We start from the raw sequence: 19,801 nt of genomic DNA on the forward strand, positions 1-19,801 counted from the left end.
TACCCAGGGACAATTCGGACCGGCCAATTAACCGGACATGCATGTTTTTGGAATGTGGGAGGAAATCAGAGTGCCCCTAGGTGTGAATGAGCGAGTGACCTGTCTGTCCCTGTTTGCCCTGCGACTGGCTGGCAACCAGTTCAGGGTGTCCCCTGCCCACTGCCCGAAGACAGCTGGGATGGGCTCCAGCACCCCCAAGACCCTACTGAGGATAAGCGGTGCAGATGATAGATGGATGGATATTATATTATATTAAGTTTATTGTGTAAACATCCCATTTACATTTTTGACTCTTTCTGGCAGATTGATAGAGGAGGGGATTCCCAGCCCCAACTGGCATAATTAGCATGATAAATACTTTTTTTTTTAAATGTCCAAAATATGTGTAAATATATTAAAATTACTACACTTCCCTTACACCAGTGCTTCCCAATTATTTTCGATCACACTCCCCCCTCGGAAGAAGAAATCCTCTCGCTCCCCCAAAGATCGATCACATTGTATTAATGTCTAACTGAAAACCTGGTAATCACATAGACGTTATAACGTTGTAATAACATTTTAAGTTGATATTTGAGTACTGCATCAAACTGGTCGCCCCTTTTAGGAACAGAAGAAGTAACCTTACTATCATATAAGATTGATTTATGGTCAGAATGTGATTTTACACAATTACTTTGGGTTTACTGAAATATTAATGCTGGTTCCATATTTTCTCTCTTCTCCAAAACTACTGATTAAATTTAAACCTTTGGGGGGTGTTTTATTCTATTATAAAATATGGATAATGCTTTTTAATTATATATATTTTTTCTCAGTTTGCTCCCATTGAATATCTACAATTTAAAAATGTACAGTATATGGGCAATTGGGTAGAATTTAAAACTAAAATTAAACATCGACGCCCAAGACCGGTTTGGTGTTGTTTTTTTAGTGAATGCAGTTTCATCACAAGCCACTAGAGGACAGCAAATTACGCGTCAAGATTGGCCTTCTGCACTGACGGCATTTCATCACATCCGGATTTATTTGTTTAGCAATTTTTCAGACACCGAAATGTAATTTAAAGTATTACACAATATAACCCACTAATTTACCCCCCATTTAACATTCCGGAAACCCAAATACCCAGACACGCACAATATAGGGGAAATAAATAAATACATGGAGATAAAATAAATAAAAAATGAATGAAAACACTCAAATACAAGTAGAGGGATATTTTATTTTTAAAAACAAGAGTAAAAAAAAATAAAGGAATAAAGAAAAAAAGGTTACTATAAAACAAACAGATATTTTCTATTAATTTTATTTATAACAATGTAACTGTATTTTAGATTTTAGGGGTAGGAATTCCATATTTAATGAACATTTTATTCATGAGAAATAGAATATCCGATTAAAATGTTTGTTAAAATTAAATAATCATTTTGGTCTTACTGAAAGTTATTTTAAAGGTTAAAAAATAAACGATTAAATCAATATTCATTTTATTAATGTGTTCACATCTTTAAGACGTTCAAAATTTGGATTTAAGACATTTTAATGCCAATTACGGTCTTATTATTAAAATAATGAATACAATACCTTTTAAGACTTTTAAAGGATCCGCGGGAACACTGTAATGGTCAAACAATACACACTGTCCCTTTAAAATAAGCTCAATTTCCCGGAAATGGGCAAAACTCTGATGTTTTTAGTTTATCGCCAGCCCCTTGGGGCACACTGCTTTAAAAACACTGATTGAGTTTGTATAGGGAGGCACACATTTGACTTTTTCAAGGCCGCTTGTAGCAATATCCGATACTATTAACGGGAAACTCGACGAGGATATTCGTTGTAGTCAAAGCAAATCCAAAGCAAAGGAAACATGATGGAAACTACTGTGCTTTTTTTCTGAGCAGGATGGTTAAAATGTAGCCAAAATGGACCCCAAAAAAAATGCGGTGCCCTCCCCCAGGAGCACCTGGCATGCCCCTGAGGTTGACGCCAACAATGGAGACTTGTCTCGCTGCACAGATAAGCCATTATCCCTCCTGACTTCATCTTCCTGCAGCCTGCTCGTCCTTTTCTCACTTTTAATCAAGGGCTGTTGGCATCAACTTACTATTGAAATGTTGCCAGTCTGCAATGACGCTAATGGAAACATTTTAATGCATTTTAAAAGGAATATGTTTTTGTTATAAAGTTATTTTACTTTGTTAGTGTTGCAACATATCCGGTGCTGTCTTCTTTTATGTTTTGTTATATTATAGGTAGTGTTCCAACATGAGTACACTATCAATACCGGTGTATTACTTGTTAATGCTACATCCATTCCAACCTGGTCATCCTTTTTATTCTATATTTTATTATACTTTGATTATTTTATATTTTATTGTTTACTAATGCAGCCTCGTCATCCTTAAAGGGGGATTACCTCATGTGCGATCCCTTCTCAAGGTTTCTTCATTTTCCTCATGCGGAGGTTTTTGAGTTTTACCTTGCCCTTATGTTGGTTTAAGATCAGGGGATGGTGTCATAATAGTCTGTAGTTTGTAATAGTCTGTGGTCTGTGAACCATTTGAGACTCCTTGTGATGAAGGGCTACACAAATAAACATGACTTGACTTGAGGTTTTTGAGTTTTTCCTTACCCTCATGTAGGTTTTAGATCAGGGGATGGTGTAATAATCGTCTGTAGTTTGCAATAATCTGTGATCTGTGCAGCCCTCTGAGACACCTTGTGATTAAGGGCGTCACAAATAAACATGACTTGACTTGAGGTTTTTGAGTTTTTTTCTTGCCCTCATGTAGGTTTTAGATCAGGGGATGGTGTCATAATAGTCTGCAGTTTGCAATAGTCTGTGGTCTGTGAGCCCTTTGAGACTCCTTGTGATGAAGGGCTACACAATTAATAATAATAATAATAATTTCCTTGTATTGTCATTCTGTGTAACAATGTACACAGAACGAAATGTCGATTGCACCTGACCCGTTGTAGCGAGCCGATGCAGCCGCAGCCAACAGAGGGCGCCGCCGACCACTTTTTAAGTCTTAGGAATGACTCGGCCGGGGCGCGAACCCGAACCTCCCAGTCTCAAAGCGGGCGCCTTACCATCTAGGCTACTGAGACTTGACTTGAGGTTTTCGAGTTTTTCCTTACCCTTATGTAGGTTTTAGATCAGGGGATGGTGTCATAAGAGTCTGGAGTTTGCAATAATCTGTGGTCTGTGCAGCCCTTTGAGACTCTTTGTGATTAAGGGATAAGCAAATAAACATGATTTGACTTGAGGTTTTTGAGTTTTTCCTTACCCTCATGTAGGTTTTAGATCAGGGGATGGTGTCATAATAGTCTGCAGTCTGCAATAGTCTGTGGTCTGTGAGCCCTTTGAGACTCCTTGTGATGAAGGGCTACACAATTATGACTTGACTTGAGGTTTTTGAGTTTTTCCTTACCCTTATGTAGGTTTTAGATCAGGGGATGGTGTCATAATAGTCTATAGTTTGCAATAGTATGTGGTCTGTGAGCCCATTGAGACTCCTTGTGATTAAGGGATAAGCAAATAAACATGATTTGACTTGAGGTTTTTGAGTTTTTCCTTACCCTCATGTAGGTTTTAGATCAGGGGATGGTGTCATAAGAGTCTGGAGTTTGCAATAATCTGTGGTCTGTGCAGCCCTTTGAGACTCTTTGTGATTAAGGGCTATACAAATAAACAAGACGTGACTAGACTTTCATTTTGATCAAACTTCAAAAGACGCATATTTGACAACTGGATGACACTGTGTTGTGTAGTACGAGTTGTGATATAAAGCACAAGGAAGAACGGAAACTACGGAGACTCAGAATGACCAAACCACACCATTTTATTCATTTTTTGGCCAGCCTTTTAAAAGGTTTTTGTTTTTTGGGGTGCTTGTAGCAGCAAGATGGTGGATAATTATGTCAGCGCCATCTAGGTGAGTCTCATTTTGTATCAAATTGATGCAAATTTTTCTACCAATTTTTTTTTACAAATTTCCTTCCTTTTTCATCAATATTTTTTAAATGAAATAAGTTTTTTTTTTGTTTACCACTGGGAGGTAGAGTGCACTTGGCAGATTTCCGCATATTGCAGGGGGTTCCGGTCCCCATCAACTGCAATAAACAAGGTATTATCTGATCATTAAGCAAAAAGATATATCTAAGAACTTTTTTGATGAAACTGGTTGGGCTTTCACTGCGTAAAAATAAAATATTTCAAATAAAGTTAAGCTGTGCACGGATTTTTGCTCATTTTTAATATTGTGTTATTATTTAAATAAAACAATAAGAAATTAAAATTCTTAACATAGTCAAAATAAAAAGGATCTACTGGCAGTTGATTTTTGCTCATTTTAAGTATTTTTCAAATACAATAACAGAATAAACATAGTAAAACAGGTTTAAAAAAATTCAGAAAAATTACAGCAGAATTATTTTTTTTTAATGGAAATTTAAAAAAATAAAGAAAAAGTCAATTCATTTATGCAACTCAATGATTTAAGCTTAAAAAAAAGTGAAACTGAACGAACTATATAATATAAATTTCTCGACTTTTGTTTTCTTTTTTTGTTTTTTTTACAAATTTACATTGATGTGATAGTTCATTTATTTTTGTCAAGTGTTCATATCGATGTTTTTTTTTAAATTAATGAAAGTTTTTTTGTATCACTAAACCACTAAATATTACACACAGTCCATTTAATAAAAAAAGTGAATTCAATTGTCACGGAATTGCCTCTCGTTCTCTATAAGTGACATGGACACAAAAGCAAAGATGCATCAAAACTCACTTTGCACGCTCTGTTATTTCCACTTAACTGCTTTGTGATTAATGCATTGACCTTGTTGCAAATTCCCCTTTTTGTTGTTGAAAAATTACCTTGCTAAACCACTTTTTGCAATTAGAAAAAATGAACGGAGTCCAGGTCCAAACTAGGGTGAGCCACATCTGACCATTTACGCTTTTAAATCCAGCACAGTGAGCGAAAATTGAAAGAATATAATGTTAAAAAAGTAGTAAAGAAGACCGTAGGGATATGATATCATTCCCTTCTGAGGTAGGGATCGCAAGAGGAATTTGAGGTGTGACAGTGGATAAAAACTATGCTAATTAGCTGAAGTGTGTTTTTTTTTATTTACCTTTTGTGCAATGTGACTTGAGCTGGTACAGTGGAGTTAGTGGGTGGATGCAGAGCGGGGAGGCGACAGCGGATTTAAATGAAAATTGATTGTAAAACTTCTACCAGCAAGGATGGTCATGCCCTAAGAAGTTTTAGTTGCTTTAATCACTTCCTTAGTTTGTTTACAGTGGTATTCCATATAGAAGGTTACAATGAGAATGCCTTCTATCCTATAATCACCATCTTCGTTTCAATGTTTATCTTGTTTTTGCTTCTCCGTTTAGCATCACTGCAAGTTGTAAGAGCAATAACAATAGTAAATAAATATTATCATGCCCTTAAATGTTCTTGCTTTACTCTCATCCTTATTTTTAACAATAGTCCCGATCTTCGATTGGTTACGGCCACGCAACTTCGTTAAGGTAGCAGTTTGTGTGCCTTCTCCGTACTTCTTGATAATCAAAAGTTTCTTTTTTTTGGTTATCATATTTTGCTTCTACCTTTGGCATCAATGTATAGCAATAAACACAGTATAAAAATGGTTTTGTATCACAATAACTCGCAAATTCTTTACAAGCGCACAATGTTAAAACTCAATGAAGAGAAAGGCATTGTGGGTCGTAGTTCCGCCAAAAGCATATCTGCATCCTTATGATGCCTTGATGCAAACCAATAGTGGACCAGCATCATATTTGATGTCCACCAATAGCAGACAAGCATCCTGGAGACATAATTGCACAATCGTAACCACAAACAGAAAACCAATTTGTTGTTGATGTCGTATAGAGAGGAAAATGCTGTAATGAAGGTCCGAAAATATCTTATTCCACACTGTTAAGTCAGGCGGGGTCGCCATATCCTGGGGTTGTGCTATACTTTAAATTTTATTTTTACTTTTTGTTCATTGAGTCGAATTAAAAAGCCTCATAGGCCACTGTTTGATAGTCTGCACTAAGTATGGATCCAAATAATACGTTATAGTAAATCTGCATGAAATGGAGAAGAGCGCTACAAAATAAAATAAAAATTCCAATTCCCACTGTGCATTTATCATCTTCAGTGTCAACACGACACAGACAATCAGAAACACAAAGGTTATCATTACTCGGGTGGACAAAGTTTGCACAGCCGGGCGAGCGCAGCCTTAAACAAAGCCAGGGCGAACAATGCAAAATCTCTCGGAAGAATCGGACCATCAACCCGGAACCGGTCCGTCGGGTCGGGCCTGAACCGATCTCCAGCCGGGATCCGGTGACAACCCGTCATTCTGGATTCAACAAGACTGGCTCCAAATGTAGGCGGGGCCACAAGATGCATACTGTATCCGTTCCGGTAACCACGCCGACTTTCTGTTTTATCCTCCCATGACCCCTCACCCTAATGCGCAGCGTCTTGGAAAAAGAAATCCTTTCGAGCTTCTGAGATCATTCTTGATTGCTCCAGATTTATTTATTTGCCTTCAGGCTGTCCGCTGCCAACATTTTCAACATAGCAAGCGAACCGCTCTTTACTCGTCTCCCTCCGTGATGGCAGTGAAGTACGCTTCGACAAACTTTTGCGTTTTAGCTTTGGGAAGAGAATTTTGTTTATCTCTTCACCCTGTCTCCATACCGACGTTAAGTATTTTTTTCATGGGGTAACTTGAGGGTCTGCTACACTTCGTGTCTACTCTTTGTACAGGGTTGGGTTACTTTCAATTACTTTTGGATTACTCCAATACCAAATATGCTAATAAAAGACAAAAGAAACTAAATATGAATAAAATGATGACTCACAACACGTGGTAAGCTTTCTCTCCTGGCTTTGATCTCTTTGATCTCCAGCAAAACTAACATAAAATGCGACAGAAACAAAATGAAAATAAATCCAAACAGCTTGCCAACATCATTTTTTGCCGTTCCATGTATTCCGTTACTCCCCGAGCCTGCACAAAATTTAGTAATTTTATTCCTATTTAGTTTATTTTGACTTTTATTAGCATATTTGGTATTGGAGTAATCCAAAAGTAATTGAAAGTAATCAAGTTAAAGTAACCCTACCCAACCCTGTCTTTGTACTGGATGCTTAATGCACTTTATGTTGGTTAAATGTGAATAAAACACTGCCACTGAGAACGCCATTGTACCCTAGTGTAGTGGAGGTGCAATTGCACTCTATTCTGGGAAAGTTAAATGAAATGAAATGATCTGGATTTATATAGCGCTTTTCAAGTCAAGACTTCCCAAAGCGCTTTACAGTGTGCTTCACATTTCCCAATAGCGGGTGGCAGCCATGTAAGGTGCTAACCTGCTTATTGGGGGTATTAGGGGTTCAGTGTCTTACCCAGGGACACATCGACATGTAATACGGAGGAGCCAGGATTCGAACTGCAATCTCTTGATCCCAAGACGAGCGCTCTACCTCCTGAGCCACTGCCGCCCCGAAAGTAAAAAAAAAATGTTACCAAATGTCAAACGTGCCCTCTTTGATGAAGCTTCTCCCCCCCACTATTTGAGAACCACTGGTCTAATGCAGGGTTGTCAGAATTTCCAGACGCTCAGGAGGACTATCAGGGGCCCAGTTTAACTAGGATGAGTCTCTGTATATCAACAAGGAGCATGTCAGTCCAAACACGGGCCCTCGGGTCACCTCATAACGTCAGACTCGTAGTCTGTGGCCTCTGTGTGATGGAGGACAAAATAAAACTGGAAAAAGATGGGAGTAAGTGACCTCAATGGATATCACATGAATTTTCTCACACACTCAGATTCCCACAACAGCCAATGGTGATAGTCAAATTCTGCAACGGGCAAAGATTCAGATATAAAGGCACAGTGAATTCAAAACTAAAATATGATAGCAGACTGTGCATAAAAGTGAGAGACATCTATCCATTTCTTGCCCCACCACACTAGGGTCGCGGGGGTGCTGGAGCAAATCCCAGTCAACTTCAGGCAGTGGGCAGGGGACACCCTGAACTGGTCGGCTGGGCACACGGAAAAATACAACCATTCACACGCTCATTCATACCTAGGGACGATTTGGAACTGCCAAGAAACCTGACATGCGTGTTTTTGGAATGTGGGAGGAAACCGGAGTGCCCGGAGGAAACCCACGCAGGCACGGAGAGAACATGCAAACTTTGCATGGAGAGGTCAGTAGCTGAATGTCCCTGTGGAGCTGACGCACTAACCACTTGGCCGCAAAGCGATTGCCAAACAAAAGCAAAAAGTGGAATTTCTTTATACAAACTTAGGTAAAAAAATAAACAGATTTTGGTTAAGTGGACTGCGTTTTATGACACAGCTATCCGTTTCTTGGGGGGCACAAACAACCACAAAATTGGGTCATACCACAAAAAAAACAACCCACAAAATATTCGATCATTAGAAAAATCAAGATAAAACAAGAAAAACTGGTCATTTTGTTTAACAGCAAGCTAAAGAAAAAATGGGTGATTTTGTTTTGCAAAAACGACCCCTAAAATTGTGGAGTTTTGTGGAATTACAACCACAGTATTAAAGTCTTTGTTTACAAAATATAGAATCAAATATTACATTATATATAAGCATTTGTGTTAAACATTCCTAAATTAAGTATTTGTCATGATTACTGATGTGACTCAGCTGTGCCCGATCATTTGGCGCCAACCGCCGCGGGTTCTGATTGGCTCCCTTTTAGTATGTGAACCCAGTACTGTCAATCCCCGGTTTTCGGTCCGTCTGCGAACCTCTGTTTTTACACTGCAAGCCGTTTTTCCATCCTGGCTCCCGCCTGTCTCGTTTTTTCTCCAGTGTGTCTCCGGCTACGACCCATTTTGATTCCGACCACGTCTGCTCTCCCGTCCCGACTTACGACACGTTTTTGATCCCGACCACGTCTGCTATTCTGTTCTGGCTTACGACTCGTTTTCTGACCCCAACCACGTCTTGCTCTCCAGGTCCCGGCTACCGATCAGTTTTACTCCCCTGACACCGCCATTGCTCGACACGGAAGATCCACTTCCGTGTTCGTGTCTATCTTTCAATAAAACTTGTGGTAAACGTCACACAAGTGGGTCCTTTTTTTCTCAACCCGAAATAGCGAAAAATACTAAAACATAAACAAGAAATTGGGCTTATAGTGTTTTTATTTGGTTTGAAAATCTATGGAACTGTGTAGTTCATATATCAAAAGTAAAACAATAAAAATAAAAAATGAAATAAAGGTCTTATGGTACATAACAACCAATCAAAAATTTGGGTCATTACAAAAAGAAGAATAAAAAGGAAAATACCACACTAATTGAAAACATTTTGTTGTTAACAAAATAAAATGGGGCGATTTTATATTAGGAAAATTAAACTTGATCATTTAAATAATGAAATTGAAAAAACCTCATCTAAAACAACCCAACAATTATTTTTTTAAAAAACACAAAATGAGACGGTGTTATTGTACAATTTTATATAAAATCCTCCAAAAATATGTGTTTACAGCAAGGAAAATAAATCGGGTAATATTGTTTTAAAACATAACGATATTGTTTGATCATTAAAAACTAAAAACTAGTCGTAAATTCAAAGTAACCCAAAATGTGGGTCTATCAAAATAAGTATGTGTTTGTTGTCTATTGTTTAATATTGGGTCAAACCTAAAAAGTTTGTTTAAATCAACCAAGGTAGTGCATTTTTGACCTGATTCTAATAAGAGCAGCCATTTTTTATGTAATCCTTTTCAACTAAGCACAAAACCACAAACTTTCTCTGCCCCAAAAGCAAACCTCAACAACCCGTTAATCGACTATTATCTCGGGAGCGACGCCTACCTGGTTGATTTCATCCATGCCGTTACTGGCAAACTCAAAGACCAGCTCATTGGGCTGCACCGCGGTGGCCATGGCGGTGGCCACAAACAGCGCCCCCTACAGGCCTGGAGGACACTTGCTTGTCCTGCCTTTTCTTTGCAGACCGCCTGAGATGAGAGTCAGAGGATCGGACTGACCCTGAAGCATCTACACCTTGAGAAGCAGAAGAAAAAAATGGGATTAAGTTTTAGTTTTGAGAGGATCTATCTATCTATCTCCAGAATAAAATTTTAAAAAAGGGAAAAAGTAGCAAAAAACACACAAAAACGTTTTGACCATGGTCAACCCAAATGCCCAAACAAGTTAAGCAACTCGGCACCCAGATGAAACGGGACACAAGAAAGCGGCCGTGTCACTCGGGTCAGGGTGACACAACACACTCTTCTGTTCAACAGCAGGGCCCGACAGCTTTCACTGGTTTACCCCTGCCGTATCATACAGGTGCCCTGCCCATCCCTTAGAACGCGTCCAAACATCCCACTATCCTTTCACAACACCTCTCCACTCATTCCTATCACCAACAAATCTTCATATTGTGCTAAAGGAGTGGCTGTAAATGATTAAAAGCGTACTTATATTAGGAAAGTTTGTTCAAGCAATACTCTCTGGGAAAAAGAAGCGCTTTGTTGGGCCGAGACGAAATTCCACTTGACACAAATTCACTTGTCTGATTTTGACCGCTAATGGAGGGAATTCAAGAGGACGGAAAAACCGCAGTCAGCGCTATGCTAAGTGCTTCCACTGCAGCTGGAATTTAGGGAGCGGACGCCACTGAATTGGTTGTGGCTGGAGCAAAAACCAGGTTAGCGATTTGGGTGCAAATGAAAGTTTTGTAAAAGGAAAATTGACGAGTAAAAATAAGAAAGAAATCTGGATTTATTCGTAGTAATTCTGAATGATTACGATTCAAATCAAGTTTTCCTATTAAAAATAAATATAATTTAATACAATACTGGAACCATTCAAATGTACACTAAAATTAAGTAAAAAAATAATATTTCTGGACAAAAAACACAATTTTAATAGAATTTTTGTATTAAAAATAAATACAAATTTAAAATATAGTGGAATTATATGATTAGACACTAGTCAAGGCAAGTAATCCTGGAAGAGGGATTACTACTTGTGAGGCTTCTTCTCGAGGTTTCTTATTTTACTCATGTTAAGGTTTTGAGTTTTTCCTCGCCCTCATGTTGGTTCAAGATCAGGGGATGGTGTCATTGTAACCTGTGCAGTCCTTTGAGACATCACAAATACATGGGGCTTGACTTGACTTAAATTATAAACTAAATGTACAAAAAAATAAAATCAAATTAAAATTCTTAATTCTTAAGGACAGTTATAATTCCAATTGAATGATTGTTTTAAATCAACAAATATTCGGAAAATTGGATACAAATATATAACCAAAAATAAACATCTTAAAATCAACACCAAAAAAATAAATCATTTTGCACCGTTATGATTTCACTTGAGTTGTAATGTTGACAATAAAATACATATTTGAAAAAAATAGATGAAAATTCTAATATATAATAGAAAATAAACAAATACTTTATGAATTAAAGGAAAACATAAAAAATAAATAATAAATGTGTAAAAAACTTAAAGTCGTTGCTGCTGTTCTAAAGACTTAGCTCTAAAAAATTTGTGTGGGCATTTTTACTTTTTGGCATAAATGTTTACAATAAAAATAAAACATAACCTAAAAAAAAATAAAACATTCCCAAAAGTTGGAATGATAAAATAAAAATACAAAATATTGTCGCTGCTATGATTTAGAAAAAAATGCCACAAAATTGAAATGAAAAATAAAGAATAACCAAAAAATAAAAGATGAAATGTATTAATATATAAGGTATATGAATACACATGGATTATAACATACAAGCATAACAGCCCAGCGTTTCCCAGCTTGATATTCCCGGGCATTCTACTTGGGCGAGGTTGTTGGGGCCATGGTTTGTTCAATACCGACAGGGAGCCACTAGGTAGTGGCATGGAGCTCCAGAGCCACTTGTACACAAAAGCAGATGCTTATCGATTCTGTTGGTATTTATCAGGGGTGCCTTGACACCAAACTTAGCTAAAAACATTCCTAGGGGCCAAAAGTACAACTGTGTAGATTTTCACAAAAATCAGTTCAACTGTTTCGGAGCCCATAAGCCACTTACGAACACACACACGTACGCAAATGTAAATACATATAAATATAAATACAAATATAAATATATTATGGGCAGCACGACAGCGCAGTGGTTAGCGCATGTGCGGCACAGTTCATGTCTTGGGAACCTCCTGCGTGGGTTCAAATCCAGCTCCAGACTTCCTGTGCGGAGTTTGTATGTTCTCCCCGTGCTTGCGTGGGTTTCCTCCGGGCACTCCGGTTTCCTCCCACATTCCAAAAACATGCATCTCAGGTGAATTGGTCGGTTCAAATTGTCCCTAGGTGTAAATGAGCGAGTGAGTGGTCTGTCCCCGTGTGCCCTGCGATTGGCTGGCAACCAGTTCAGGGTGTCCCCTGCCCACTGCCCGATGATTACTGGGATGGGCTCCAGCACCCCCGCGACCCTACTGAGGATAAGCGGTGTAGCTAATGAGATGAGATGAGATATAAATATAATTTTTTAAATGATTTTAAACAAAAAAAATAAACAAAACCCAACAAAATAATCAGTTTTTGACATTATTTTTCCATCTGAAACAACAACCGTCTTGAAGCGAACCCTCTTCCTCATGGACTGTGTGATAATAATTTATGTTTGCATCACACGATTAGCACGTGGACCCGATTGGAGCACAAAGACCAGGGTGAAAGATCTTCCTTGTGATGTTGCCTTGGCTGGATACCCTCGGGCTGTTTTTGGAGTGTCGGGGGGGAGGGGGGCTACGAGTTTGCCAAAGAGGCTGATACCCACAGGCAAGTTTCAGTGCAGGAGGACGGGAGCGGTGGGAGTGGGCCCAAGAATTAATAGGTTCAGATGCACTCACTTGATCTTTCCTAGAGACTGGAGGTCGCTCTCTCACACACATAATCTACTTGCTTTTCCTGTTGCTGCGGGCCAAAGAGTTGCTTTGAACTGTCCTACCAGGACTTAAATGGGTTTACTCGGCCATTTTTCGGATTTCTACTACCATTGTAGGGATCAATGGTCCGTCATAGGACCAGTGTCTGAAACTCATGACAAAAAGTTATCGGACACCAGGGAAAAGTTGCCTATCCAGCCATAAAGTTGCCTGCCCCATTTTTCACAACTTGAAACACAATAAGACGACTCATCGCAAAAAAAAAACCCATTGTTGCAAAGTATTAAGGCTTGATAATCAGAATATATAACAGAGCAATACTTTAAAATTAACTTTATTATAAATCTACTTAAAACATGCATTGCATGTATATGACATCGCTGTTTTCAATCTGCCATCAGTATGTACCTGTGTTTACTCATCTTCATTCATGCAAGGTTAGCGTTGCGTCGTCTGCTACAAGCCACGTGAATTCCTATTCCCACAATGCTTCTAATGTATGTTTACGTTTTGTAGCGTCATACATTTTGTTAGCTTCTTTTGAATCTTTCTTCTGGGGCTGAGGTTTTGGCTTGATTTCTAACCACTTCTCCATTTTTCTTGTGTTCTCTGTTCGTCTACTTTGGAAAATGATATGCAAATGCACGACGAAAAAGTTGTCGGCCACGCGGGCGGAGACGTTTTTTAAGTTGTACGGCCGACGTAAAAGATCCACGCCCCGGGCGTCCAGGCAGACGTTATTTCAGATACTGATGGGACCATTTGGTTGTCCTAATGTGGGTACATAATTTTTTTATGGTTACTACCGTATGTAGTTTTAGAGTTAAAAGTTGAGTAACTTTTAGTTCGGATTGGGTTTAGGTGATGGGACAGCAGGGCTGCAACAACTAATCGATGAAATTGATGATTAAAACAGCGCTCCTACATCGTAAGGCGTGTTAAATTCAACACTTTTTAAGACTGTATTGATGTCTTTTCAAACTGTGCCCTTTTTCCTCTCATCGTTTTGCCCAGGAAATGCAGACATTTAGTTTATTTTAAAGGGACAGTGTGTATTGTTTAACCACTAGATGTTGCTGTATTGTGTAGTGCAATTAAAAACAAGTGCTAAAAAGGGCAAGGAAGACAACAAACTAAAGAGACTTGAAGTGACCAAATCACAGCATTTTTCTTCTCAGGAGATGCAAAAACAAAAACATTTGTATCCCCATGCCATTATTTTAAAATGACACCATGTTTTAATGGATCACTAGATGTCACTATAGTGTATAATGCAACCAAGAACGAGTGCTATAAATATTTATATTTTCTCATATTTTTGTCCAGGTAATAAAAATAAAACAATTTTACATACGATTAATAATTTAGCTCATTTTAAAGGGACAGTGTTTATCATTTGACCACTAGCCGTATTGTATGGCGGAAACTAATTGTACGAAGAAGGAAAAGAAAACAACATTTTGGAGAGGATAATAGTGTTTTTATTTCAAGCTTTTGAAAAAAAAAACGCGCTAATGAATAAGCTAGGAATGACAATAGCTTCCTTGTTTACGTCATGAAGAAACAAAGGAGACAAAGACGAAGACGGGGAGGGGGTCTCGTCGGGAGGTTTGTCAGCACTTAATAGCCCGCAGAGTAAATAAAGCCGAGAGTTTTAAAAGCGAGTGACGCGTTTGTGTCATCTGGAATGCGGACGATAGCACATGCTTTCCATTACGCCGCTCAAAAACTCGGAACGGCTACAGCTTTGTCACTCGGTCAATGGGCAGATGGCCCATTTCATAAAGTTAACGGGAACGGGATTTGGGCGGGTTTGTTTGCTAGAGATTGCATGACAAATACACTGCGGCCAAAAAAACAGCATGTGCAATGTTCCCTGTAATTTTCCACGGGTCTGAGCGTTCACACAAAGTGGGTGAGCAACGCTTGAAACAACAGTGAGCATCAGCAATCCCAAGTGTGGCAACTGAGTCATTATCAAACATGTCCAAAACTTGACATCTTGTTACATTTTGCTGAGTTTCTGGCAAACGACATTTGTTTTTACAACAATTCTTTCACAAGATATCCATTTCTTTTTATTTCCTGATATATTTTGTCGCATAATATTAACATTTTTGGGGGCTTATTTAGTCGGTTGTAAGATACAGAACTGTACTTAATCACATTTTTTAGTGGAAGTACAACGTTGGCAACAAGATTCACTTGATATCATTGGAAATTATTTGAATGCAACACAAACTTTTTCTTTTTTTTTCCGTGTTTTTTTCTACTTTTTTTAAAATTCCTTTAAAAAATAAATCTCATTGTGTTTATTTTTTTCAGAGCTGTTACTTTTTTCTTTTTGTTCTCTATTTACTTTTCTCTTGCTTTTCTTTTTTTTCTGAATTTTTCCTTCTATTTTCTCTTCCTTTTGTTTTGTTTTCCGAGCTTTTCACTTTTTCATTTTGGTATTTTTTTCTTTTTTGTTCTATTCCCCCTTCCTTTAAGTTGTTTTGTGCATTATTTTACATAATATTTGTTCATATAGGGATGAAAGAAGCAAAAACAACCTGAAGAACCATTTAGGACCCGAAAGAGCCGATTCCTTTTAGTGAGCCGAAGAAGCCGGTTCTCGAAAAACTCTACTAACTGTACTCAACTTCGTTCTACTTCGACACTGACATCCAAATACCGCATTTAGAACACGTCAGGGGAACCCGTGTATTTTTACCTTCATGCACTGTAACTTTAACTTAATTCGCTTTTTAATTAGCAATTTCGAGCCCTGATTTTTGTGAGCTGGCTAGATTTTCTTGTGCGTGGAAAAGCTCTGCGTAGTGCGCAATTGCGGACACACGCAGTTTAGAGGGAACATTGCGCTGGATAGATTTTCTCGTGCGCTGACGATGTGCAGGCAGTGCGCAATTGTGCAAGCGCCGAGCTTAGAGGGAACATTGGCCGCGTGTATTATTTGACCAGTAGATGTCGCTGTGTAGTGCAAACAAAAAAGTGAGTTAAAAGGAGGAATACAAACTTGGGACTACTACTCAAAGTGACCAAAAGGCACCCTTTTACATCTCTGTTTTTTTGCCAAGCCGTTCGGAGATGTTTGGGTACCCGTAGCAGCAAGATGACAGACAATTATGTCAGCTCGCTTAAGGTGAGCCCCATGTCGACCTACGAGTATTTCAAAAAATGCATGGTTAGATGATAGATCATGTATTTTGTTTGGTATTCAAATCAATATTGTTTTTTTACCTAATAAATAAAGGTTGTTTGTTTTTCACTAGGAGACACTAAATAATACACACTGCCCATTTTTCGAGAGTACAAATGTTGAATATTGTTTAATGAATAAACAGAGCATATTTTAGCACTAATTTTTAAAATTAACCAGCTAATAACTGAATAACATAGTAATGTCATAAGTTGTTATTTTATAAATGTCATGATTACTGATGTGAATCACCTGTGCCAACCGCTGCGGGTTCTGAATGGCTCCCCCCTGTCCCTACTTAAACCCAGTCCTGTCAATCCACTGTTGTCAGTCCGTCTGCGAACCTCTGTTTATACAAGGCAAGCCATTTTCGACCTTGACTCCCGCCTGTCCAGTTTTTGCTCCCGTTTGTCTCCGGCTACGACCTGTTTTGATCCCGACCATGTCTGCTCTCCCGTCCCAGCTTATGACCCATTTTTGATCCCGACTACGTCCACTTTCCCGTCTTGGCTTATGACTTGTTTCCGACCCCGACCACGCTTCTGCTCTCCTTGTCCCGGCTACCGACCAGTTTTTCCGTCCCTGACACCGCCATCGCTCGCTACGGAAGATCCAGTTCCGTATTTGGATCACAATCAGAGTGCGAGAAGGACTTGCTCGCGCGTCCAGCAAGCATTGGATCACCGGCGCTGTCCCTTCCTCTTGCTTTCAATAAAATTGTGGGAAAACGTTACGCAATTGGGTCTACCCTGTGTGCTGACGGTGACAATAAATGCACAAGAAACTAATCAGTTACAAAAAAGTAGCTCTTAGCTTGAGAAATGTATCACTATTTATCTTAAAATATTTTACTCTTGTTATTTGTCTGTTTTTCACATTTTTTATTTAGTATCATTAATATATATATATATATATATATTTTTTTTTATTTTTTTTATAATGTACTACAGTATTATGCTTTTATGCTAAAATAATGTTTTCAGTCAGAATGTTGATTTTGTCACCTATTCACAGGGTTGGGTAGGGTTACTTTGACTTGATTACTTTCAATTACTTTTGGATTACTCCAATACCAAATATGCTAATAAAAGACAAAAGAAACTAAATATGAAAACAATTACTAAATTTTGGGCAGGCTTGGGGAGTAACGGCAAAAATGATGTTGGCAAGCTGTTTGGATTTATTTTCATTTTGTTTCTGTCGCATTTAATGTTAGTTTTGCCTGAGATCAAAGAGATCAAAGCCAGGAGAGAAAGCTTACCACGTGTCGTGAGTCATCATTTTATTCATATTTAGTTTCTTTTGTCTTTTATTAGCATATTTGGTATTGGAGTAATCCAAAAGTAAATGAAAGTAATCAAGTTAAAGTAACCCTGCCCAACCCTGCCTATTCATGTGTTAATATTTTCATATTTTTGATATGTTAATTCACTTTAAAAGTAAAATTGTTATTCTACAATTATTTGTATTACATGATGAACTATATTCAATTAATTCAATTGAATTAAATGATGACGAATGATAACAATAAATGACAAAAAGTTAAAGCTAACTCCAAAAGTCACATGTGTTTAATACATTAACACAGGCAACATTCATCATATCTGATTTGTTTGTAATTGCCGTTGACTGACAAGGGATTAGAAGCAGTTGCCGCGCTATAAATAGTCCGAAATCTCGTCAGCTGCCGGCATTGTCGACTTCCCATAACAGGACTGATAGCCTGCAGCAAATTTAATTTAAATCTGCACGGATAGAACGGAAATTGTTCCGATCTGTTTGACTTGGTTTGTGTACTCAGGTTTGTTATTCTTTGTACTGGTAAGTACTGCATACCCCCTGCGATAAGCCAAAATCTGTGTGGTAGCCCCCCCCGTGCTCTCTTTGCCCCTACTCGCAGCAATAGTCAACTGGGGATAACAGCTGCACGGGTGCTGTTCATTTTAGGTGCTAGGACCTGAGAAAAAAAGCCACAACACAACACATTTTGCCCGGTTCTCGTCAATAGTCGACTGGAGATAATGGATCGCAGCCTTAACAATTGACTATTTTAGTTGGGCCACAATGGCACAACACCAGACTAAAGTGACTTCTGCCAGTCCCCGCTCACAGCAATATGATATTAGGGATAATGGATCACAGTTACACAGCTGTTGTCTGTTTTAGGCCGAACGATCGGGAAAAAAAGAGCTGCCACATATAACTCAAATTTGCTATTTCGGTCCCCGTTTGCAGCAATATGAGACAAGGGATATTGGTGCTGTTGGATTTAGATGGAAATATTTGGAAAAAAAGAGCTTCCATGCATGACACAAATTTGCTCTGTTTGTCCGGTTCTCGCCAATAGTCGACTGGAGATAATGGATCGCAGCCTTAACAATGGATTTAATTTTAGTTGGGCCACAATGGCACGCCACCAGAATAAATTGACTTCTGCCAGTCCCCGCTCACAGCAATATGATATTAGGGATAATGGATCACAGAGCTGCTGTCTGTTTTAGGCCGAAAGATCGGGAAAAAAAGAGCTGCCACATATAACTCAAATTTGCTATTTCGGTCCCCGTTTGCAGAAATATGAGACAAGGGATATTGGTGCTGTTGGTTTTAGATGGAAATATTGGGAAAAAAGAGCTTCCATGCATGACACAAATTTGCTCTGCTTGCTTGATTCTCGCCAATAGTCGACTGGAGATAATGGATCGCAGCCTCAACAATGGACTTCATTTTAGTTGAGCAACATTGGCACAGCACGCCAACAGACTAAAGTGCCCTCTGACAGTCCCTGCTCATAGCAATATAATATTGGGGATAATGGATCACAGCCACACAGCTGCTGTCCGTTTTAGGCTGAAAGAACGTGAAAAAAGAGCTGCCACACAAAACTCAAATTTGCTATTTCAGTAACTAATATGAGACAGGGGATATTGGATCGTGCCACACAGGTGCTGTTGATTTTATACGGAAATAATGGGAAAAAAGAGCTGCCACGCATGACACATATTTGCCGTCTTGACCCCCGACTCTCAGCAATAATGGATTGGGGCCACAAGGTGCTGTTCATTTTTGGCAGAATGAACCGAAAAAAGACTACATACAAGAAATATTTCCTCCCTAAGCCCCTGCTCTAAGCAATTGACAACTGGGGATAATGGATCGCAGACAGAACAAGGGATTTCATTTTAAGTCGGCCACAATGACACGCTTCAGCAGCCCAAATCGAAAAAAATATGCCCTTTGCATCTCCCTGCTTTTGACAATAGTCAACCAGGGAAAATGGACCGCGGCTGCACGAGTGCAGTTCATTTAAGGCAGAAATATAGTAATAGCAAAAAAAACTGAAACCGACCCGTATTTTGGACTTAAAATCAGCAGGGTGTTTAAGGCCTGATTTTCTTTTCTAACAGCCCCCACTCACAATATGCAATGAGTGATAACGGATCATGGAATATTTTAAAACCCTGAGGTGCCGTGTAGTACGAAGCGCTACGTAGGGAGGGATTGCAGTACACAAATGTAGGCTCCGCCCTAAAAATGGAGATCGTTGTTGCCAGTTGCAATAAGAACCAATTAGAGTGAAGATGCATCAACCAATGGAGCGTTCCCAGAAGGCTTTATTCTCGTCAG

At 38.8% G+C, this 19,801-nt stretch overlaps 1 protein-coding gene across 2 annotated transcripts in view; it reads right to left on the reverse strand.

The window, feature by feature from the left end:
- The window catches only part of elf1 (E74-like ETS transcription factor 1), an 81,942-nt gene that overhangs the window by 15,011 nt on the left and 47,130 nt on the right, over window positions 1–19,801 (reverse strand). For both annotated transcript variants that reach the window (XM_088343596.1, XM_088343595.1), the window contains exon 2: window positions 9,913–10,104. In XM_088343596.1, the coding sequence (XP_088199722.1) occupies window positions 9,913–9,984 (72 nt within the window). In that variant the 5' untranslated portion in view covers window positions 9,985–10,104. The remainder of the gene's footprint in view (window positions 1–9,912; window positions 10,105–19,801) is intronic.

The sequence above is a fragment of the Urocampus carinirostris genome, chromosome 9 (assembly GCF_059441175.1).
Source record: "Urocampus carinirostris isolate Australia breed hairy pipefish chromosome 9, RoL_Ucar_1.0, whole genome shotgun sequence".
Classification (NCBI taxonomy): domain Eukaryota; kingdom Metazoa; phylum Chordata; class Actinopteri; order Syngnathiformes; family Syngnathidae; genus Urocampus; species Urocampus carinirostris.